General features: G+C 38.6%; 1 protein-coding gene across 8 annotated transcripts in view; it reads right to left on the reverse strand.

The window, feature by feature from the left end:
- Nucleotides 1-24,555, reverse strand: part of PRRC2C (proline rich coiled-coil 2C) — a 91,259-nt gene that overhangs the window by 22,078 nt on the left and 44,626 nt on the right. For 7 of the 8 annotated variants that reach the window (XM_083359654.1, XM_083359650.1, XM_083359653.1 and 4 more), the window contains 10 exons: nt 22,673-23,027; nt 22,097-22,182; nt 19,568-19,753; nt 18,898-19,149; nt 16,670-16,759; nt 10,768-10,869; nt 5,756-5,981; nt 1,764-1,967; nt 1,400-1,512; nt 147-283 (listed from right to left, as the gene is read on the reverse strand). In XM_083359654.1, the coding sequence (XP_083215780.1) occupies nt 147-283; nt 1,400-1,512; nt 1,764-1,967; nt 5,756-5,981; nt 10,768-10,869; nt 16,670-16,759; nt 18,898-19,149; nt 19,568-19,753; nt 22,097-22,182; nt 22,673-23,027 (1,751 nt within the window). The remainder of the gene's footprint in view (nt 1-146; nt 284-1,399; nt 1,513-1,763; nt 1,968-5,755; nt 5,982-10,767; nt 10,870-16,669; nt 16,760-18,897; nt 19,150-19,567; nt 19,754-22,096; nt 22,183-22,672; nt 23,028-24,555) is intronic. The other variant, XM_083359651.1, reaches the window with a different exon arrangement.

Here is a 24,555-nt window from a genome sequence, read left to right on the forward strand (position 1 = left end):
GGAAACTTTACCTTTACCTTTATATACATATATATATATATATATATATATATATATATATATATATATATATATATATATATATACACACACATACATACATATATACATATACATACACACACACACATATTTCAAAGACTTACCTATAGGGCTGCAGAGAAGAATTAAACAACTCCTGGGCCTGGGAGACAGCAGGTGCTGCTCCTAAACTCAGCTGAGCTTGATGCTGTCCTTGAAGAGGGGCATATATTGGAATTGGTATCTGCTGAACTGAAGTAGGCTGGAAAGAAGAGAAATAATTTAAATATCTATGAAACCCACTGACGTAGGAAACTCTCCCGAGCTGAAGCTATCCAGATCGTACTCATTCTTGTGGTGTTTCTCCAGTACCTCAGCAGAGAGGTCTACTCTAGTTTTATGGTTTCACATCCCTTAACTCAGGGGTCTTCAAACCTGGCCCTTTTATGACTTGTCGACTTCAACTCCCAGAATTCCTCAGCCGGTGTGCCTGGCTGAAGAATTCTGGGAGTTGAAGTCCACAAGTCATAAAAGGGCCAAGTTTGAAGACCCCTGCCTTAACTGTAAATTTAATTATAACATTTATATATTGCTTTCCACCTTGAACACGATCTGAGTAGTTTACAATAAAATGATATATGAAACACTGAACAGTGAACTGGACATTTTAATATGCTCCAGTAGTATTAACTTGTGTCACCTCAAATAATAATTGTACAGATATTTTATTTCAGGACTGAGAATACCACTGCTAGATTTGGTTTAAAAGAATTCTGAACTTTTTCAAACATCCCAGTGTTCAATTCACAAAAATAATCTTACATATTGAGATACCTGTTATCTTTGGATATAACATAAAATATTTCAGTATAGCGTAGGCTTACTTTAGCATGTGCAACATCCAAATTCTTATTGTGTTTATATCATTGGTTGGTAAAATCAGGATTTTACTATATTCAGCTATTAGGTTTATCAGGCAGATTTCTATTTAAATGCCAATAACCAGTCCTCCCTGTAATTCTTAAATCAGATGCAAATTTTCCTCTATCTGCATGCTAGTTAGTAGTTAAACACAATTCTCAAGCTGCTTCTAAGATAATTCCTGCTCTTTTCCCAACAGTATCTGAGAGAATATTTTTTGTTGGTGAATATCATCACCCCATACTTTTAATTCCACCTATGACTTATTCATTTTTACCCAGAATGATATATTTTCCTTACTAGAGTAATTAAAACCAACTAGCATATCAATGCTAGCATAAATTTTTATTGTGAGAGTGATGATAAAAAGCAAGGCTGGATAATATCAAGCTAGATTGATTTAATTTAACCTGCATAGAACTGTAAACTGCTTGTTTCCCAATCCCACCATATGTACCTGTGAGAGTCCTGGCTGAAATCCTTGCTGTTGGGCAAGTGAAGGAGGAGCCAAACGGGCATGTTGGGTATTGAATAAATGAGTTGTATCCATATAGAAAGCAGGAATTTGAGCTACAGGAAGAGAAGAAAATATAAGAGTTAAAATACGAAGAAGAAAAAATAACCAATTATCCAATTTTCAGAGGAATTCCAGTATTCCCTTGAATACTAAATTCAGTTTATATGACTGGGAGAAAACAGTAGTTTCTAAGGACGCCGAGCAGAAAATAAGCCACCGGAAGCGCTGAACGTAAATTCAATGACTTCTAATTTTAGAGAAAAAAAATGTTTCTAAATATCACACAATAACTTTATCGCATTACCTGCTGTTGACTGAGACACGTAGACCTGTGGACTTTGCTGTTGTTGGGCAATCAGAGGCGGCATACAGCTTAACTGGGAAAAATGACCAGCAGATGCTAAATTGCTGGTTTGTAATTGCTGTGGCTTCACTTTACAGATGTTGGGTGGGTCGGAGGTTGTAGTGGTTTTTGTACTCAGTGAGGAAGTAGTGTATGTTCCAGCTCCTAAGATCAGAAACCGAAAAAGCAAGATTCAAGAGTTACTGACAAAATAATAAGCACAATAAACAAAAGCTTGGTCCGCCATAGCTTGTTGCACCTAGTTTGATGAACCTTAATGCAAACTGCATTAAGCAATATCATATTAAATATTCTCTCAATTTCAAAATATTACTATACAAGGATACCGCTGTCTACATAAAATAGCATGGTGAAACCTTAATGATATGCATAAAATATATCTGACATACTGTACATAGCAGCTATTTTTCAACGATGGTAATTTCCTTTAAGAACAATATGTTTTACTTGGTGTAATGTTTGCTAAATCAGGTTGTTTATTTCAAATGACAGCAACTGATCTCAACTCTTTAAGACATTTTAGATTATTTTCCTAGAAACAGGCAATGTACTAGCAATATACAAAAGGTAAAGGTTCCCCCGCACATACATGCTAGTTGTTTCCAACTCTAGAGGCCAGTGCTCATCTCCGTTTCAAAGCCGAAGAGCCAGCGCTATTCCGAGGACGTCTCCGTGGTCATGTGGCCAGCATGACTAGACGCCAAAGGCGCACGGAACGCTGTTACCTTTCCACCGTAGTGGTCCCTATTTTTCTACTTGCATTTTTACGTGCTTTTGAACTGCTAGGTTGGCAGAAGCTGGGACGAGTAACAGGCACTCACTCTGTTACGCGGCACTCGGGATTCGACCCGCCAAACTGCCAACCACCTGGTCAACAAGCTCAGCGTCCTAACCCACTGAGCCACCGCATCCCTACAATACAATACCTTATGAAATGAATTTAAAATTAAACTTTTAAGATTATCCAAAATAAATAAATTTGTGCATTACTTTATATGCCTGAATAATCCAGATAAATTTGTGCATTACTTTATATGCCTGAATAATCCAGATAAATTTGTGCATTACTTTATATGCCTGAATAATCCAGATAAATTTGTGCATTACTTTATATGCCTGAATTACTCATTCCTTCATAAAAAGCAGCAAATCAGAATGTTTTTTATAGAAATGGCTAAAAAAAATTGGCTCATAACTCTTACAAATTTTAACAACCAAGATGGGATAAGGAAAGGATTAGAATTAGTGAAGACTCTCCAAGTAAGATGAATTCCCATAAATATGACAAATGGTAGTTACAGAAAGGAACCAGGTCACCTGTTTTAGATAAAGATCTGTACCTCTGCCAATAGCTTGCATTAGGTAGAAATGTTTTCACAGTAGACTCAGATTATGTCCGAGTTCTCCAATATTATATTGGATCAGAACTGATTGTTTACCTGAACAATCTAAGAGATTTACCATTTGTTCCCAAGCTTATGTTCATTAGGACCACACATTCAAAAGATAAATACCTGGCACCATGTGGAAATAATAGCAGAGCAATTACTATAATTCATTATTATAATCAGAATGTAACATTTAGAAAAGATTAATATTTTGACACAATTGTAAGTCTTTCTGTATTCTTGTATTGTGTTTTATCACATCCATTTCCAGATTCAGCCAGTTTCATTCCATACAGCATTAAAATTGTGAACTCTCAAGCTTCCTCCTTCCGTTATATAAAGATGGACAGTATTTAATATTTATTTGTTATGTGTGTGTAGGGGTGTGGGTCTATACATATGTGTATATAGTATGGTTAGGTGTGTGTCATGTATGTGTTCCACTTTGAGAGCGGGAAACTATATTTCATTTTTGATGTGCCCACAGTAAAAAAAATGACAATAAAGGTTATCTTATCTTATACATCAAGTAATAATTATTTTAGAGGAATGATTTAAAAACTATCTGGCAGTGTATTAAGTGATGAAGAAAACTGAACTATAAACTGGAAAAAAAAATCTATATTCTGTGTTTAGAAATATACCGTATATACTTGAGTATAAGCCGACTCGAGTATAAGCCGAGACCCCCAATTTCACCCCCAAAAACTGGGAAAAGTTGTTGACTCGAGTATAAGCCGATCCGCCGTTCTGCATGCCTCGGAGGCTGGATCCGCGTTCTGCAAGCCTCTGCCGCCAGGCAGGTCTCCGTTTTGTTCTGGGACTAGTTCCCTAGCCTTTTGGAGCTTTTGGTGTTCGCCCATCAGCTGTCTACGGGGAGGCAACAAAGCTGCCTCTCTAGGCTTTGAGAAAAGGCCCCTTGCACAAAAGGCAGCTTCAGGACGAGCTTCCAAAAACCCTTTCCTTCCTTAACGCCCTCCCCACCTTCCCCCAGAAAGCCATATTTCTTTTTTTTTATTGAAAATTTTTATTGAAGTTACAATATTATCCCCTCCCCAACCCACCCCAGAACCCCTCCCCCTCCCCCATATTTCTTCAATAACAAAAACATAAAAAGCTGGTTGGGATGTACTCGCTGATTTCCCCCCCCCCTTTTTTTAGATGCTAAAACTAAACTCTCCCTCTGCCTTCCAACCAATATCCCTTTTTAAAATCTTACCTTGGCTCCAGATGGAAGAGTAGAGGAACTAAGCTAGTAAGGAGAGAATTTTTTTCTGCAACTTTTTACTCCTGAAGTAGTAGTAGTAGTAATAGTAGTAGTAGGAATAATAATAATAAATCCCTAAAAGTTGTGCCAGAAAATGGAGGACGCTGGGTCTTTGCAAGTTTTAGCTGTCTGTCAGACTGCCTGAAAAGGGCGGCCTTCAGGCAGCCAGGCGGACAGCTAAAGCTTGCAAAGACCTAAAAGTTGTGCCAGAAAATGGAGGACGCTGGGTCTTTGCAAGTTTTAGCTGTCTGTCAGACTGCCTGAAAAGGGCGGCCTTCAGGCAGCCAGGCGGACAGCTAAAGCTTGCAAAGACCTAAAAGTTGTGCCAGAAAATGGAGGACGCTGGGTCTTTGCAAGTTTTAGCTGTCTGTCAGACTGCCTGAAAAGGGCGGCCTTCAGGCAGCCAGGCGGACAGCTAAAGCTTGCAAAGACCCAGCGTCCTCCATTTTCTGGCATAACCTTCGGAGATTACTTTAAAAAAAAAAAAAAACTTCAGAGGAAAAACAGCTGCAGAAACATTTTGTCTCCTTGCTGGCTTGGTTCATCTACTCTTCAGCCAGGAGGGAGTCCAAGGCCTAGAGAAGGAGAGCTTTGCAGCATCCCTATGGACAGCTGATGGGCAGACAGCTGATTAGCGGAGAAGGCTCTGAAAGTAGCACCAAAGCCTCGGCCGCGCACAAGTCCTCGGTAAGTTTTTTTGTTGACTGGAGTATAAGCCGAAGTGGAATTTTTCAGCCCAAAAAGTGGGCTGAAAAATTCGGCTTATACTCAAGTATATACGGTAGATTAAAATTGTTGAGAGATGGTTATTGTGGAAAGGGTCTTAAAATTTAAAGGAAAGGACTCAAAATACATAATATGTAACAATGTGCTTGCAAAGCATTTTTGTTTGGATACGCACCTAATTAAAATTATACAATTCAACATCAAAACCTCTGTTCAGAATATAGTGGGTTTTAAATGCTATTTTATTCTTGTCTAATTTAAGTAACATTTTCTTTCCAACAGTTGATTGTATAAAACGTTTATATAACTTCTGAAAATTAATGATAGTTAATAGATTTTTCACTGACAATATAAAAATCATTCTTGATAAAAGAATGATTCAAAGTTTTTAGTTCTAATTAATTTAGATAAACAAATTAAAAGGATACAAAATTAGACAGGATTCAATCAAATAATAAACAGAGTAAAGAAACAAAGGGAGTTTTATTTAAAAAAAAAGATAGCAAGCTATTCAGTCACATTTCTCAGTTATATTTTCTAAAGATTAATACCTGACAATGAAGTTGTAGGTGTAACAGAAGCTACAGGAATGGGAGGCATGGAGGCACTTGAAAAAGAGCTGTAAGTACCACTGGTTGGTCCACTGCTACTGCTGCTATTCCCACCTCCACTGCCACTACTGTTACCACCAGTAACGGGAGATGCTGTTGATGTAACAGGTGAACTCTTCTCTCCCACATTTGGTGAATTCTCCCACGCTTTGCGAGCAGATTCCATCTATTACAGGAAAAAAAATAATGGTTTTATTTTAAGACAGGTACTACTTTTTCATTTCTATATTTTTGTATCGGTTTATCCTACATCATCCCCTACTATTTTAAGTAAGTCATCAGGGAAAAAGCAAATTTCTTTAAAATATTCAGTATATAAATGTTCGTGTGACAAGAATAAAAGAAAGAATTCGGTCTGAATATGGCATACAAAATTGTACGAACAGTTTGTCAAGAACATTTGTTAGCATTGCAAATAACGCATGCCAGCCGTCTTTGTTTCTAGAATGAATCCACTCCTATAAGCTCTAATGACAGTTCAGTAATGCTTATTGTTATTTGCAAAGCCCACCATATCAACATCATTCATTCCTGTCTTGTTACTTCTCTGGAAATGCAAGATAGATTCTGCAATAATCAAATCAATCAAAAGGTGATGTGGACCTAAGCTCTGCATCTCAAATTATGCTTGACTTTCATAATTTAAGAATACAGAGTAGATCATCATTTTTCACTGCCAAAACATAATGCTATAGCTTTCAGATAAATTATATCAAATGCCAATCACTATGATACCACAATAAATTTATAGATATTCTAATTTCAGCAGTATCAGTGTCAGACCTGCCCCAGTCAGATCCCTTAGGAAAGAAAGACCCTTGACTTCATTTGGATGAAGTGATAGATTCTTTTACTAAAGGCTGCCAGCTGCTGTAGTCAAGCTAGAAATGAGTTTCCTGCACAAAAAGTTACAAATTGTTCCCCTCATCCCAGCCTTTCCCCCCAAGACCAGTTGCTCTTCAGCCAATGAAGAGCTGCATAGGTGTTTTGAGAAACGTTCTGATGTTTGGGGTAATCCACATTCCACCCTCAGGGTGCATGGCCTTGAGTGCTGGCACAAACTGGTTCCTTGCATCTCTGGTCTTTGTCAATTTGTCATTCCCCCCTCCCTGTTTCCCACCACGTCCCCATACAAGTTTATTGTCCATTTGTTCCTCCATGTCTCCTCTCCCCTGGCCTTTGATGACAGGATGCCAGTAAGGTGCCAAGTCAAATATGGCCGACCTGACAATCAGTCTAATATGAGGGCAATTCGAAAATAACCTCCGTTTGGTTATCAATGACAGACACTCGCAGATACAGAATTTTTATTATACACATTAGAAAACTACAACATTACTTTTTGACATAATCACCACTCAAATTGAGGCATTTGTCATGTCTTACAAGGTTTGAAATTCCTTAGTGGTAGTCGTCGCTCGATGCCTAATCTGGGCTATGGGGGGGGGGGGGGGAATCAAAAACATCCCAACGGAACTGCTTCAAAAGTTCTTTGGTCCGTCTAGCGGTGTGCGGGCGAGGATTATTGTGAACCAACACCACACCGGAAGTCAGCATGCTCTGACGCTTGTTATGGATGGCTTGTCTGAGTTTTTGTAACATTTCACAGTAAACTTCTGAACTGATGGTCAAACCACGCTGCATGAACTTCACTAGCAGTACTCCTTTGGCATCTTCACATTTGGAGGGATTTTCTATGGGACCACTTCTGGTGTGGTGTTGGTTCACGCTAATGCTCACCCGCACCCCGCTAGATGCACCCAGGAACTTCTGAAGCAGTTCCGTTGGGATGTTTTTGATCACCCCCTCTATAGCCCAGATTTGGAGCCGAGCGACTACTACTAAGAAATTTCAAACCTTGTAAGATGTTATGACGAGTGCCTCAGATTGAATGGCGATTATGTCAAAAAGTAATGTAATGTTGTAGTCTTCTAATGTGTATAATAAGAATTCTGTATCTGCGAGAGTCTGTCATTGATAACCAAATGGAGGTTTATTTCCGAATTGCCCTCATATCCCAATTGCACTGTGTAAGGTAACATATAAGCAAAACTAGTTTCTCAAAATAGTTAATTTTATGTAGACATTTACTGACAACCTCATGAATACTTCATTAAATTACTTTTTCTGGAATACAGGTAGCCCTCAACTTACAGCCCCAATTGAGTGCAAAATTTCTGTTGCTAAACAAGGCAGTTGCTAAGTGATTTTACCCCATTTTATGACTTTCTTTTTATGACAGTTGTTAAGTGAACCACTGCATTTGTTAAGTTAGTTCTACAATTGTTAAGTGAATCTGGCTTCCCCATTAACTTTGCTTGTCTGAGATTTGCAAAAGATTATCACATGACCTTGGGAAAGCTGCCACCAGTCTCTTAAGTGTGAAAAACGGTCACAAGTCACTTTTTCAGTGCCACTGTAACTCTGAACTGTCACTAAATGAATAGTTGTAAGTGGAGGACTACCTTGTATAAACTATCCAAGCACAAAAAAGGCTACTTTGGTGGAGTAGGTAGATTTCTATATAAACTCTTTTGACTGAGATACATGGAATAATGATATTAACCAGGAATCCAATACTGATAATAATTCAGCTCTTATAGGATGACCAATGGTGTGTGTCTGTGTACTTAGCATCTTCCTAAAGCAGGGGTTTCAAACTGCTGGCCCACGGGCCAGATGCGTCATGCCAAAAGCACGCCCATCCCATTGCCGGCAATGGAAAAAATGTTGCGATACGTCGCAACAAGTCACGTAACATTGCAAGTCTGACACCCCTGTCCTACAGGAAGGAAATTGGTTGTAATTGACTGAAATTTTTTTTGTCATGGATGGTAATAATTCCACAGAATACAATTTGAAAATTGTTGCATTAAATCACTACATGCTTAGTAGAAAAAAGCCACACTATTTTTGTCACAACACTTTGTACAGATCATATTTTAAAAGGTAAAAAAGAGATGCTTAATTTTTTTTTAATGTAGAGAGAGAAGATTAAACAGATATTTTTGTGAAACTGTATATATACAGTATATTCTAAAAACAGTTCTTGTGCTCAGTACAGTGTCTGACACATAAGTTTTACATTTTTTTTAGGAAGTATTGACCCTCAAACTTTCACTTTTTAATTCTGGTTATGGTTGACTTCTCTATGCATATATATAAAGTAAGTTATATTCATGTATGCCAACAGAAAATTATATGGTCAAGAAATAATAAAATTCCAGAAGGAATATTTCTATTAAATTTAGAGAAATTTCACTAACGTGAATTATGCAAAAGCACAGATATATCTGGACTTATGTATGCATTGATGAATGGATCGATGAATAGATAAAAAGGTAAGATAGAAGGGGACAGAGATGTACTTATATAAGAGCTAAAACTAAGATGTCTCATATTAAAAGCAATCAATTTATCTATCGTTATTAATATTAAAAAGCTCCTGTGTTTAATAAATAATCAGAAATTCTGGCTTTAATACTAGAATTCTCCAGATATGCTTAAGATGAAAGCAATATTTGTAAAAAAAAAAAGTGGTTCTTTGATATATAGCTATATTAATCAAGATTGCTAAGAATTTTTTTCTGACTCCTCCTTAATACTATATTTAACTCACTGAACCTGTTCCTATCAATACAATTTTGCTCCTCTGGAATTAAAATTCGAAGCCATGTTAATTAGAACGGCAGTCCCCAACCTTTTGGGTACCAACGACTGGTTCCGTGGAGAGAGGTTTTTCTGTGGACCGGAGGGGGCGTGGTTTCACATGCTGTCTGCATCCCATGGATAGGGCTTCACTTGTTTCTGCAGACTGGTTGCTGGCACGGACTGGTGCCGGTCCACAGACCAGGGGTTGGGGACCCCTGAATCAGAATCCTTACTGGATTCTAATTGGAAAGGAGGAGAGGAAGAGGAGAGGAAGAGGAGGGAGAGAGAGCTCTAGCATTCTTCTTGTTCTGAATGGAATTGATGTCAATCTCCAAATAATTCTTATCACTTACTTCACAGCAAGTTGAAATGGTATCTAACCCAAAATATATCTTGTCAGTTTGAATTTTTTCCTACCTCTCATATCATCACCAAAAAAATACTATTAACTACCAAAACAGTAACTGTTAAGAAGTCAGCAAGTATTAATCAGTCCATTTCTCAATTTGATGTGTCCTAGATTAGCAAACCAATATTCCATCAGATTGCTATGTTTAACAATGTTAATACAAATCAGAAAAAAATGATTTCGAAGAAAAAGCTCCGTAATACTAGCTATAAGCACCTTCTTTTCCGTACGTTCTCTGTTAAAAGGGAAGTCACAGATAAATCTCACTATATACCCTGATCTATATCCAATTATACCGTATTTTCCGGCGTATAAGATGACTTTTTAACCCATGAAAATCATCTCAAAGGTTGGGGGGTCGTCTTATACATCCAGTCATCTTATACGCCGGAAAATCAGCGAGCCCGGGAAGGCACGCCCTCCCCTCTCACTGTGGAGGAAGCAGGGCAGGCTGGCGTCTGGCGGGAGCCGGCAGGGCAGTCCTGCACACGTGCGCACTCCCCGACTGCTAACAGCCAGGGAGCGCGCACGTGCGCAGGACTGCCCTGCCGGCTCCCGCCAGATGCCAGCCTGCCCTGCTTCCTCCACAGTGAGAGGGGAGGGCGTGCCTTCCCGGGCTCGCTGATTTTCCGGCGTATAAGACGAAAAATCTTGAAAATCATCTCAAAAGTTGTGGGGTCTTCTTATACGCCCAGTCGTCTTATACGCCGGAAAATACGGTATATGGCAGATAGAAGTTTCTAATGGGATTAAAATAATGCAATGAATACTTTTTTTTTTAAAGTTATTTAGCAAAAGGAAAAGTGTGCTTTTCCCTAAACTACACCAAAAGATTGGTTAAATCTTTCCCCGGCATGCAAGAAAATTACCCTTAGAGGGGCATGGTACATACCTTGAGGGTGAGGTCGACGGTAGCGGGAGAAACTGGAGTTAGGCTGGAGCTCTGTTGTAGAGTCTCCCTCCTAGGGAGGGGAAGGGTGTGGGGCAGGGGCACCTGAAAGGTAGGCAACAGAGATCACATTCTAGCTGGGTCTATGACAAAAGCCCCATCAAAAGCAAGAGCTCAAGCAGTGCAACTGAACTAGCTAGTCTTCTACTTAAGTACTTGATAGGGAAGCATTCAGAGGGGGTGGGGGTGGGGAATCTGACACATGGGAAAAATTATCTGATCCTTTAAGATCTTGGAATATTATTCATTTCTTTTTGGAATTTTTTAAAAAATAAAATCAGGAAAATAAATTTCCTTTAGATTGAGCCTCAAAAGATTCATATGGAAGTGATATAAATGTACCTTTCCTTCTGCAATGCAACAAAGGCGTAGGACTAACTGTTACAAATATGGTATGATTCTACTTGACAACTTCTCCAGTTGGACTGAAAACGTAAGAGGAAGAATTTGAACTTGGACCAGACACCTTAAAAGATTTCCCAAACAAGGAAAGTCAAACGGAACTTATTCCTCATCAATTCCAGTGCACTAAAATCATCACCTTACATGATACTGCCAAAGAATGGAATGAAGCTAGTTTAATCAATAGAAGTTTATGAATTTTTTTAAAGTCATACAACTATCAGGAAATCCAGGGTCAAAATTCAGTACACCAAATGCACCAGCATTTAAGAATTATAAGGTTTTCTGATTGGATGTCATTCAACTAAAAGCTTTACATTCTTATGAAGAGAAGGAAAACAACAAACACTATTACAAACCAGAACAAAGAATACTGAATATCATGAGATACATTTAATAAGAACTAATTTATCCACAAGAAATTCTTGAAGAAATACTGTAAAGCTGTTTTCCCTCCCTCCCTCCCTCCCCCAGGCACACAAATACAATGACTAGAGATGGAATTGCAAAGCAAAACAATAAGGCTTCCATGCTAAAAGGTACTTTCAAGTGCCAGATACCATTTGATACTTTGCATTATTAATTACAGCAGGAATGATCAAAATCTTTGTAGAGTTTGAGCAAAGAGGACATGCAGAGTACTTTTTACTCACCCTTTTAATTAGCAACTTTTCTCTCCAAGCTTAACATTATTTTGCATTCATAATTATTTCATAAATATATTCACTCAATATTCACTTATTTACATATTGGAGTAAATAATTAAGACACCAGATGGCAAAGGAATGTTAATAGAGGATCTGTATATGAAACTTAATTATTTGCTTTCAAAATGGTTGCAATCCATATTCATAAGTCATAAATCCTGATTATTTAGAGTCCACTGCACTCATTTCCCTAAATTATTTTTTTTGGTGCTATTCCTATTTTAAAGTCCTCAGAAAAAGAATGTGCACTTTTTACAAACTTTTTCCTTACAATGGTAAAGGTTGAAGAGTAGGAAGGAGTCATTTAGACAACAAACCCCCTGCTCCATCTGCTAATATAGCAGTAGTACCGGTAATAGATATTGCAGAACTACACTTTGATTAGAATCATTTTCAGTTTCATGTATCTCTCTCCTGAACATTATTTTTTCCTTTTGCCCAGAGTTTTAGAAAATTAATTTCACAATGAGCCTTGACTAAACAATTCATCCAAATCAGAACGTTAAAGTTTAAAACTACTAAAAAAAAGCATACAATCCTAAACAACAACAAAAAGACAATTGATAAAAGAATATAAATACCCAATAAAAACTTACTCGACCTGAGAGTAAGCATATTTAGGTCCAGTAACCTCTACTTGTCATTGCTATACTGTATGATTAAAATTTGGCAACCATTCTAGAAACTTCTCAGTCCTGAACATTTAAAACACATCCCACTATTGCCACATTAAATTGATCTGATAGATAATGATGAGAGATTAACTCTACCCTCCAAAGATTGGAAATAGAGCATTTCAGAAGTACGTGTGCTTTTATCTCAAGTTCAGAATTTGAACATATTTATCAATTGCTGTATGCTACTCAGTCACTTTGTGTGAGATGGGCAGCTATGCATACATACATACGTATGTGTGCGCGTGCATGCACACGCGTTTAATAAGAAACAAAATGCCCTTGGTAAAAAAATGCCATCAAACCTTTCCAATAGTATCGCTGTTAAAAGATGATCCAAATGTGACTGTGTGAAAGTTTTCTTACGTGGTGGGACAAGTAGACAATAAAAATATTTAGAGGTGCTAAATGTTCATTGCAGTAGAGATATGAAATACTGGTTCTGTTTCTTTGTATATCAAAACCAAAGATTCTCTGTTTCAGCTTTCTGCAGGTTTTGTCTAGGCTCAACATAGATACAAATTGGGGTTGGGTGCGGTGAGCTCACAGTAAAGGTGGGATGTAAATAGCTCTGGTATTACAGTGGGATAGGGGTGTGAAGATTACATTATTTCATATGTACATCTTAGTATTATAAAAATTTGGAGTAGTGGCAAAGGTATTGGCCTAGAAACCAAGAGATTGTGAGTTCTAGGCCTCCCTTACGTAAAACAGCCTGCTGGGGTGAGTTTGGGGCAGGCACTCTCTCTCACCCAACCGATCTCATAGGGATGTTGTGGCAAAAATAGGAGGCAGGAGCATTAGCTTTGTCAACTTGAGTTATATATTTAAAAAGGCAAGATAAAAATATAATAATCATGAAACGGTTCATATAAGGAATGTTCTTTTAAAGAAGGATGTAGCTACCTTGATCTTTTAAGACAAACATATCAAACTCAAGGCCGGCAGACTAGATCTGGCCCATGATGCGTTTAGATCTGGCCCACAAGCAAACTACCATGTTTCCCTAAAAATAAGAGCCAGTCTTTTTATTTATTTATATATTTTTTGGTCTCCGAAAGAGGCACCAGGTTTTTTTGGGGGGGGGGGTCTTTTCCATTCACCTTGTGGCGGCAGCAATGACAGCCCTGCCCAACTCGCCCACTTTTCTGCGGCTGAAGGAGCAGCTTCATTCTTGGGCCTGCATTTTGCCATTAGAGGCTTTTCCAGAAGGCCTGTGTAGCCAAGAAACAAGATACGGATTGAATTTATAGCTTGGTTCTCGGCTGCACAGGCCTTCCGGAAAGGTCTCTGACTGTGAAATGCAGGCCCAAGCTCCATTCCCAGCTGCAAAATGAAACTGCTCCTTCAGCTACAGAAGAAGTGGGCCGGTGCGATCCATGGGAGCCCTGACTGCCATGGTAAGCTCCATCCCTGCCCTAGCTTGATTTTTAGGTATGTGCCTCACCCCAAAGCTAGGGCTTATTTTTGGGGTAGGTCTTACTTTCGGGGAAACACAGTAGTAGTAGGAGGTAATTGAATAGTTACCTCCTTGCTTCTTCGGGTGTCTTGTCAGTGGCAGTAGCGGTAGCAGAGGATGGGCGGAGGCAGCCTCCCCAATGCATGGAGCTGTGTGACAGCGGTAACGACAGGGGCAGGTAGGCATGAGTCTATGATGATTCATAGCAGCCAGGTAGGCATGGCCATGTAGGGGCAGCCAGCCCAGATCCACTAACTTGGGATGGCTGGGTTGGTACGGAACAAGTTGTAATGGCTAACCCGACATGGGGACAACTCGGTGTCCCACAGGTTCCTCGCCTCCCCAAATTCCGCAGCACGCCAAAATTCTCGGTTGAATTACAAAGATCTCTGGAGAGGAGGGGCGTCGAGGAGCTGCATGAAGGAAGGTTGCCCCAACATGCCAGCCAGCCATCCTTCCTCATGCAGGACCAGGAGTGCTACTCCCTTGCCCTCTTCTTGTTCTCCAGAGATTTGTCAAGGCAGAAGTTTGACTCCGCGCTTCCACACATAGCAGCGTCCCCCTCCGCCTCCTACTTTGCTGGGAGGAGGGCACCATACAGGGAAACGCCAATGCTCAGATGTCTGGGATTGGGAGAAGAATGCCTTTTTTGGTGTGCTGTGTGTGCATGCACACACCATTCCAAGTTTGGAGACTTTAATCCATATCTTGAGCTGGCAAGCTGCCAATCATGTTTGCACTTGGGGAAAGGACCTCTCCCTCCTCTGTGGATAAAAGTCCCCAAACTTGGAATGCAGTGTGTGTGTGTGCGTGCGTGCAGGCTTGGCTGCCGGCAGTTTGGGGAGTCGAGGAGCTTGTTGGGTGCCGAGTTGTCCCCACATCAAGTTAGCTGGTGCAACTTGTTCCGTGCCAACCCAGCTCTCCCAAGCTGGGCTGCCTGCACCTACCTGGCCATGTCAACCTGGCCATACTGAGTGGCATTGAGCCGGCCATGCCTACCTGACCACACCTGCCTAGTTGCAGCGATCCAGCCACGCCCATCTTGCCCTTTGAGGGCAACCATAATGCTGATGCGACTCTCAATGAAATTGACTTTGGCACCCCTGTTTTAAGGTAAGTAGTTGTTTTCTTATAACCACAGTTTACAGTTTGATATAGTGCTAGATTTTGGTAAAATGGAATGAGAGCGGAACAGTACAGTGAAAGGAAATATACATTTCTGCTAAATGACAAGAGAAGTGCTTAACTCTATTCTTCCCATTCTAAAATGTGTCTATGTACTGAATAGATTAGGTCAGATTATTCCCTGAACAAGTTACGATATTTTTTCAGAGTAGAACATGACACCAAGTCTAGCTCTTTATTGTGGTCGAAGAGGAGCACAAAATAAAACTCAGTAAAAAATGGATTACATGTAAAATTAAAAGATCATAAAATTAACTGATCTTTTCAATCTGTTGACTGCAGATTCTGCACGCCATAGTATACAGTGTGGATATACTAACTGTATGAAAGTAAAAACATTTGGAATGACCAGGGAATTTGCTTAAGTGTGAAATTATTAACCTGTACACATGACAGTATAAAATATGCAATATAACAATATGTATTTAACAGTTTCCATGGCCTTTGTTCTTTACTACAAAGGTAAAACCTTAGCCCAAATCTCTGTATCTTCCTTCTAAGATGTCAGTTGGAAGGGCATCAAATTGAGTCAAGGAGAATGTCCTCCAATATTTAGGGAGTGTAATTTGACATAGGTGTTTAACAAATCTGAGGAGGATAATGAACAAGAGTAGGCCAGCAATATATTGTTGTGAAAACATACCAGATCTAAGCATCAATCTTTAATCTGCTGCTCCAACAATACTAATGTACAATTGTATCTGAATGTGCAGAGTTGGAATAATGAAATCCAAGGATGTCAAATCAGTGAGAGCAAAGCAAATGTTTTGGCTGGATGTGTGAAGATGTGAAACTAAGCATTGGTCTTACTGCAACTGATGCCAACCTCATGGGAAAAAAAGGAGTTGAGACAGTAGGATACAGTAAATGATGTGTATATACATGCCCTAGGATAAGCATAACTATATGTTCAACTGAATATCTATCTATCTATCTATCTATCTATCTATCTATCTATCATCTATCTATCTATCTATCTATCTATCTATCTATCTATCTATCTATCTATCTATCTATCTATGTTATTTACACAAATCACTGTTTTTGGAAGTGCCAGATTTAAAAGTGTACTATATAATTACCCTGAATGAGTATAATTTCCTTTAATAATCCAGTAATAAAGTGTACACTTCCTTACCGCATGGTATTACACATATTACTTTAATATGCAAAGAGCACATGATCTATCTTGTAGATATTGTTTCAATGTCTCATCTCTTTCACTTCTTACAAGTTTTCCATTATATTTTAATTGGGAGTATATATGTTAACATTATTTAAAATCCTTGATTTTATTCCCAATAAATAAGAGAAATGTAGCTTATTTAATATTTTTCTACAAGTATAACTGAAATCTAAAATAATTTAAAATAAAATTAAAAGGATGAATTATACTATGACATAATAAATATACCTACATTTGTAACTAAAGCCTCCTCCATCTTTGCATTGCTTGTTGCCACTGTACTCGAATGAGAAGATGGTGTTGTATAATCTGTTACAGACTCCTGCAAAAAAAGTTCAACCAGTTTATCCAAATCATATGCATAACTTTCCTCAAAAATACGATTTGAACTTTGAGCAGAAAAGAATATCATTTTCAACTTCATGAGTTGAATTTCTCTATTAGAATAACTTAAAATTGTTCTTATTATGTTAACTGTTAACTTTACACATTCAGTATTTTTTAAAAAAGTAAACCTTTGTTGGTTACCAGAGTAAATATAAAAAGCTATGGCCTGTCAATAATGAAAGAAATCTGAAACATGTTTTTAAGTTTCGTATAACCACTGAGCAAGAAACATAACATTCCCACTCATTTCAAATATAGAAAGCACTAGCAACACATCTGATACTCAAATAAATGTCAGCAGTCCGGAACCCCCAGGCCATGGACCAATACAGGTCCATAGCCTGTTAGGAACTGGACCACACAGCTGCTGGTGTGCGTTGGGTGAGCGAGCAAAGCTTCATCTGTATTTGCAGCCACTCCCCAGTGCCAGCATCACCGCCTCAGCTCCACCTCAGATCATCAGGCATTAGTTTCTCATTGGAGCGTGAACCCTATCCTAAACTGTGCTTGAGAGGGATCTAGGTTGTGCACTCCTCCTCCCCCACACTGGTCCATGGAAAAATGGTCTTCCACGAAACCAATCCTGGATGCCAAAAAGGTTGGGGACCGCTGCCCTATGTCATGTCAGAAAAGCTGTGGATTGAAAGACTCTTTCCATACATACATTATTTAACTACACACACACACACACACACACACATTTAACTGTGTATATATATTTAACTATATATATACATAGTTTAACTATATATATAAATACACACACACACACACACACACACACACACACACACACACACACACACACACACACACACACTCTGTATGTCAGTCCCAAAACATGAGTCTAGATGAACTGTCTCATATTGGACTCTATGTGTTTGTTATGACTCTAATAATAATCTGCAGATGTTATTAACTACTAATATCAAAAATGCTTAAGAGCCTTCTGAAAAACTGGACATCCAATTAACTAAAAGGATAAGCATCTATAGTATTAGGTTCTAGCAATACTACAATTTCACTGAATCACAACCCCTCACATCATTCTCTATCACATTCTTCTACATAGATATTTCTACTACAGAAATAGAACAGTAGAAACTAAGAGTAATAAACCTTACTACAGCAAGTCCTCAATTTATGACCAGTTTCTTAGCAAAGGTTTGAAGTTTTGACAGAACCCCTAAAAGCTACTTACAACCTGGTTTCAAAGTTCTGACATCGCCTCCCCCCCCCCCCCCGGTCATATGACCACAGTTTGGCCATTTAGCAACCATTTTGCATTTATGGTCATTTGCAACCAGCTGTGGTCATGTGAACAGGATTTGCAAGGGCAATTCAGAAATAAACCTCAGTTTGAGCATGTGCAAGAAATAGGGATGTTTTTGATCTCACCCCCCACCTCCCAATAGCCCAGATTTGGCACCGAGTGACTACCACTTCTTCAGGCACATGAAACAGTGGCTTGTGTCGCACCACTTCAATGATGACAATGCGCTTCACGATGCTGCTACGGGGTGGCTTCATTTGCAGGTGGGAGACTTTTTTGCAGAAGGAATTTCAAGCCTTGTAAGACGTTATGACAAGTGCCTCAATTTGAATGGCAATTACGTCAAAAAGTAATGTAATGTTGTAGTTTTCTAATGTGTATAATAAAAGTTCTGTATCTGCAAGTGTCCCTCATTGATAACCAAATGGAGGTTTATTTCTGAATTGCCCTCATAGAACGATTTTGTCAGAAACTGGTGTTTACTTCTGATTTCTGGCAAAAACTAATCCTAAAAGAACCACTTAAAAACTACTGCAGGAGTTTAACAACCATAAAAAAAAATCAGTTGTCACTCACATAGTGACCTGCTTTATGACTGTCACAACTTACGACTGTAATTGCCAGGCTCAATTATGGTAGTAACTTGAGAATTACTTATGAGGAGAAGTCAACTAACATCAAGACTATCCTCACAGCCAATTGTCTTACAGTTCTTTTGTGCTCTCACTTCAGAAAGCACCGTAAAAGAATGTATCTGATAAAATTTGGGCAGGAAGAGATAAGCACTGCTATTTTCTTACTTTCTGAGTTGTCCCAAATTCTGCAGCCGACACCGATATCATTGTTCCTATTTCTGTACTAAGTTCATTAGTCGATTTGTTTTCTTTAGAAGTAATAGGATCTGAGCTTCTGACTGTATTAGCACTGGACTTTTCTTGCATCTCAGAATCACCCTGTTGAGCCTCCTTTACTTTTTTGTTCTTTAGGGATCGCTCTTTCCCAATTGGGCCAGGCTTGTATTCTTTGCTTTCTACCGGATTCATATCTGGAAGCTAAAAAGAATTAACAATATTTAATGTAAATATATGTATTTGCTGAATTCCAAAAGAAGTCATGGAAGTAATTGATCCAATAACCCCTGAGTTTTTATGGCTCATCAAATTTTGTATTTGTAGAATACCTAGCTACCTTGATTGATTCCAAAACATTAAGCAGGACTCGATTCAATATTTGGCATGTCAGAAAACATGGAAGGCTTCAGACTACATTGAGAAGGGCAGGGGAAAAAATCCTGAAAATAATTACGTAGTCAACCAGGAGTTGAACATCACTCAAGGGAGAAATTATCTTTTACCTATATTCTATGGAGGACGGTGGGGAGGGAGGGGGAGATCATATGTAGAAAAATTCATCGGATTTTTGGTTTTAGTGTGCCTCTCTAATTGATGAGAATTGGAACATTTCACCCACCTTTTGTGTTTTTATAGGTCCTGCACGTGGTTGTTTTTGCCTTTGTTCTTTTGGTTCAAGAAGCTTCTCTGAGGCCTTATCTGAAACCGGCCCAACTTCACTATCACTCCCACTAGAGGCAGGAGCTCCAAACTGAATAGTTTCTATTCCCAAATCCATTCCACTTTCCTGTCCAGCAGGTGTTCCCTAGCAAAGGCACCAAAATTTTTATTTATAACTCAAGCAGACTTTTGTGCTGTATTGTAGCATTTAAATATTTGGGAAACCATATTCATTAATTTCTAAGCAAGTTAAACAAGTTGAATCATGGGGGGGAAAAAAATCAATAAAAATATCCTGGTTGGGGAAAATAACCACAATCAAAATATCTATCTTACTACTTTAATATTTCAAACCCACTGTATCATTCTAAATAATTATGCAGGAATGGTAGAATTACTGAACAACTCTATCATGAGGGTAAAATGACACAGGTTAGGACTAAAACTGTTTATAGCAATTCAGAGAAGGGAGAAATAAGAGTTCCAAATTTACAAATGCTATTACAGTGCAATAGTATTGAATATATATGTTTGTTAAAATAACCTTGAAAAGTTTTCAAATTGGCTTAAATTTGAAATTAAGGTTTAAAAATAGATCAAGTTAGAGCATTTCAATTTTCTAGTTGTTCATTCAAAAAGTTAGGCAAAATACTTCTGGAAAAGAATAGGTAAAACCGAGTAATAAGACAGTGTTTACTCTCTTGGATGCAGTTATATCCTATTTTTACAGCAATGCCAACTGTCCAAAACAAGGATGTAAAACAGTAGGTTTGAAGCACTTCAAAAAAGCATTAAATGGGGGATAGAGTCTTTAACACAGGTAGTCCTTAACTTACAACTGTTCATTTAATGACCATTCTAAGTTACAACAGTACTTTAAAGAGTGACTTATGACTAGTTCTTACACTTAACGACTGTTGCAGCATACCCACAATCACATGAACAAACTTTGGGTGCTTGGCAACCGGCATGTATTTACAATGGTTGCAGCTTCCTGGGTTTGTCATTTGGAACCATTCTAGGGAGCTTCTGACCAGCAAAGTCATGGGAGAAGCCAGATTTGTTTAATGACTGCACGATTCAGTGAACAACTGTATGATTAACAACCATAGCAAAAAGGTCATAATACGGACACAACTCATTTAACAACTGCTTGCTTAGGGTTAGAGCTCAACTGTGGTTGTAAGTCGAGGACTAGCTGCACTTATTCAAATTACGCTGAAAAGAATCTACGGGCATTCTAGATGGCTTAAAAATAGGTTGGAAAATAGACCTATAAATTGAATAAATACAAATAAATGAATTTAAATACTGGCTTCACTTAATATCTCACTATCCGCAACAGGGAGAGCTGGGATGGTAAGTCGTTCAGCAAGGCAGTCATGTGGGCACCTCACCTCACAATAACATACAAGCGTAATGTCAGGCTCAACTGTGGTTATAAGGACTACCTGTTGTGGAAGATGCTACCAATTTATATAATCCTAACACATACAATAAATTATTGCCGGATATTTTATCAATTTAAAAAGAAGCACTGGGCACAACATTAGTTGACGCTATCAGTTACAGGTAATATTCTACTTACAACTACTACTAAGCCCAAAATCTCTGTTGCTAAGCAAGTCAAGTGGATTTTGTCCCATTGCGCAACCTTTCTTTTCAACAGTTCAGTGAATCTTGACTTCTGACAAGCACTGATGGACTTTGCTTGTCAGAAGGTAGCAAAAGGTGATCACATGACTTTGGGATACTGCAACCATCATAAATTTATGCCAGTTGCCAAGCATCCAAATTCTGAAGTTCTCTGCCGAGAATGAGATGTCATTTCCCTCTTGCTTTTTTTTTCCCTCCTCCTCCCTAGGATGCTTTTGTTCTTCGTAATTAATGAAAGAAGCAAGAGGAAAATGACATCTCATTCTCAGCAGAGATTGCAGATTCTTTGTCAGGGAGAAAGCTTTTACCATTTCAGCATATCAATTCCTTTGATTTGAATGTGAGATCCTTTGCTAAACCATGCCCGAGTAAAGACCTCGGGGTGTGTGTGTGTGTGTGTTTCCACACATTTCCAACTATTTTTCAGCAAGGGGGAGTTCTTTTTCTTATTCATGTCAACAGAACTGTGTTCGCTAGTCACTTTTAAAGGAGGTAAAACACTGCCTTCTGTTTTCTACTTTGTGTATCTGTCCCTTTCTTTATAGCTATATCTGCCTGGATCTGTCTGTGCTTCTCTCTCTCTCCAAATGATTTGTATCTGAGAGAGAAAAAAAGCAAAACTGTAGGTGTCCAATTTGTTGTAATTGGAGATATCTCCACTATAGCAAATTTGTAACAAACCATTCCATTACAAAGTGGCTCCAACACAATGCTTTTTTTTTAACTGAAACACACGCAACAATGCAGCTTCTAATATATGGCTTTTTTTTCTATTTAAATATCTACGCATGGCAAGTTTTAAAATCAAAATTCATGCTATCCATTATTATACCTCTGGTGAAGTAGCTGATCCAAATGATGTCAAAGGCTTATTCCATGCACTGACAGAAGGTGGCTGTGGAGGACTAATAGGCCCCACTAAAAGTTCAAAAAATAAAGTGAATCAGACTTTTTGAAAGGAAAGTTCTGGAAAGTGGTTTAAAGATACCTCCCATACAGTTAAGGTCCGGACATTTGGAAAACAACAAATTATGACAAAAGAAGAAAAATTTCTGGAATTGATCCAGAAAAAAAACGGAGGAACATAGCACATGAAAGTTCTAAAGCAGTTCCTATTATATTTTGGGCAATATTAACATAATCAAAGTAGATGGGAAACTTACAATCTTTGGAAGAGTCAGAGAAAAAAAAAAGAGGGACAATGATACAGATTTTAAGAGTGTGTGGCTGAACGCCGCAGCTTTAAGGGCTAATTTTTACACATAAAATCATATGAAGGGCTGAACATTTCACGTCAAGAGAAAGTGAAAAGCCCAGAGAGAGAAGTTAATTCAACACTTTAAAGTATACATTTTTCTTTTCTTCCATATGTAACTAGATGAAAGGAAAAAAAAAGGTCTCCGCTTACATTTTTTAGAGATGTCATTGAGGACGGTGGTAGGGGGTACTTTATTATCCCAAAATTCAGCTCCTACAGCAGTATGGGCAGGTGCATTCTGCAGAGTTTTGCTTGTTCCTGCATAGTCTGTACAGATGTTCACCGCACAAGTTGCTGGTGTCTGTGGCTGAACTGAAGTTTGTGGACTTGGAATCTGAGACACACATTGCAATGGAACTTGTGGTTGAGCCTGACTTTGTTGAGCGGCAGCTGCAGCAGCGGCTGCAGCGGCTGCAGTTGCCTGTTGTTGCTTTTTGGCAAACCTGGGCGGTAGCTTAGAATTTGCACATCTTCCTTTTTCATTCGAATTCTTTTTGGTCCAGACCTGAGAAAGAAAATATTGTTGAGATATGATCCACTAGGGAAAGATGAAACTGAAATGCTTAAATGGCAAAACAATGTACTTTTTCCAAATATCCAGTTAACTCAAGGAATGTATGTTTGACTGCTGGTTAAAAAAATAATAATTAGATGAATTTATACAGCATAAGCAGACTGATTAGACATTCCTTCCTACAACTCTAAGATACATTTCCACGACCATTTTATCAACTACCAATCAGATAATGATAAATAACCTGGACTGAGGAGCTGCATACAAATAAATAAATAAATAGTAAAACTAGAGTCTTGGACTTTAAGGGAGCTAATTTCAATAAACTTAGAGCTTGGGAACGATTCCATGGATGAGAATCCTCAAGGGGAAAACAGCTCAAGAAGCTTGGGAAATTTTGAAAAGCCCAGTCTAGCACAATACCAATGAAGAAGAAAAATAAAAGCTCTCAAAAGAAACCAGCATGGCTGCATAAAGAACTCTCTGATAAGTTGAAAGACAAAAGGGACAACTATAAAAAGTGGAAAGAGGGGCACATAACTAAGGCAGAATATCAGCAAGTAGCCCAAGCCTGCAAAGATGAAGTGAGGAAAGCTAAGGCTCAAAATGAATTAAGGCTTGCGACAAAAGGAAAAAAACAAAACAAAAAAAGTTTCTTTCAATATGTAAAAAACAAGAAAAAAGTCAAGGAAACGACTGGTCCATTAGTGGAAGAAAGTGGCAAGAAGGTGACAGGCAACAGAGAGAAAGCAGAACTACTTAACTCATTTTTTGCATCTGTCTTTACACAAAGGAAAAAACAGTCCAACCTATCAAAAACAGTACCGTAAAAAACAGACTAGAAACACAAGTTAAGATAGGCAAGAAGATGGTAAGTGAGCACCTGTCCAGCCTAGACGAGTTTAAATCACCTGGACCAGATGGATTATACTCCAAGGTTACAAAGGAACTGGCAGATGTGATCTCAGAACCACTGAACTATATCTTTCAAAGATCCTGGAGCACCGGGGAACTATCAGAGGACTAGGAAAGAGCTGATGTAGTTCCCATCTTCAAAAAAGGAAAAAAAATAGATCCAGGAAACAACAGACCTATCAACCTGACCTCAACACCTGGGAAGATTCTGGAAAAGATAATCAAGCAACGAATCAGCGAACGCCTAGGGGCAAACAAAGTCATAACCAAAATCCAACATGGGTTTATCAAAAATATATCTTGCCAGACAAATCTTATTGCATTCTTTGACAAGGTGACAAAATGGACCAGAGAACTTCTGTGGATATAATTTACTTGGTCTTCAGTAAGTAGATAAAAGTATCTACCATTTGATAAAGTAGACCACAACCTACTACTAGATAAGACAGAAAAATATGGGTTAGACAGCATCACCACCAGATGGATTCATAACTGGCTGACCAACCGCACTCAATGTGTAGTTCTCAATGGAACAGCATTTACAAGGAGGAAGTATGCAGTGGGGTACCCCAAGGCTCTGTTTATTCTGTTCCAGCCTATGACT

This window comes from Vipera ursinii (genome assembly GCF_947247035.1).
Source record: "Vipera ursinii genome assembly, chromosome: 3".
NCBI classification, from domain to species: domain Eukaryota; kingdom Metazoa; phylum Chordata; class Lepidosauria; order Squamata; family Viperidae; genus Vipera; species Vipera ursinii.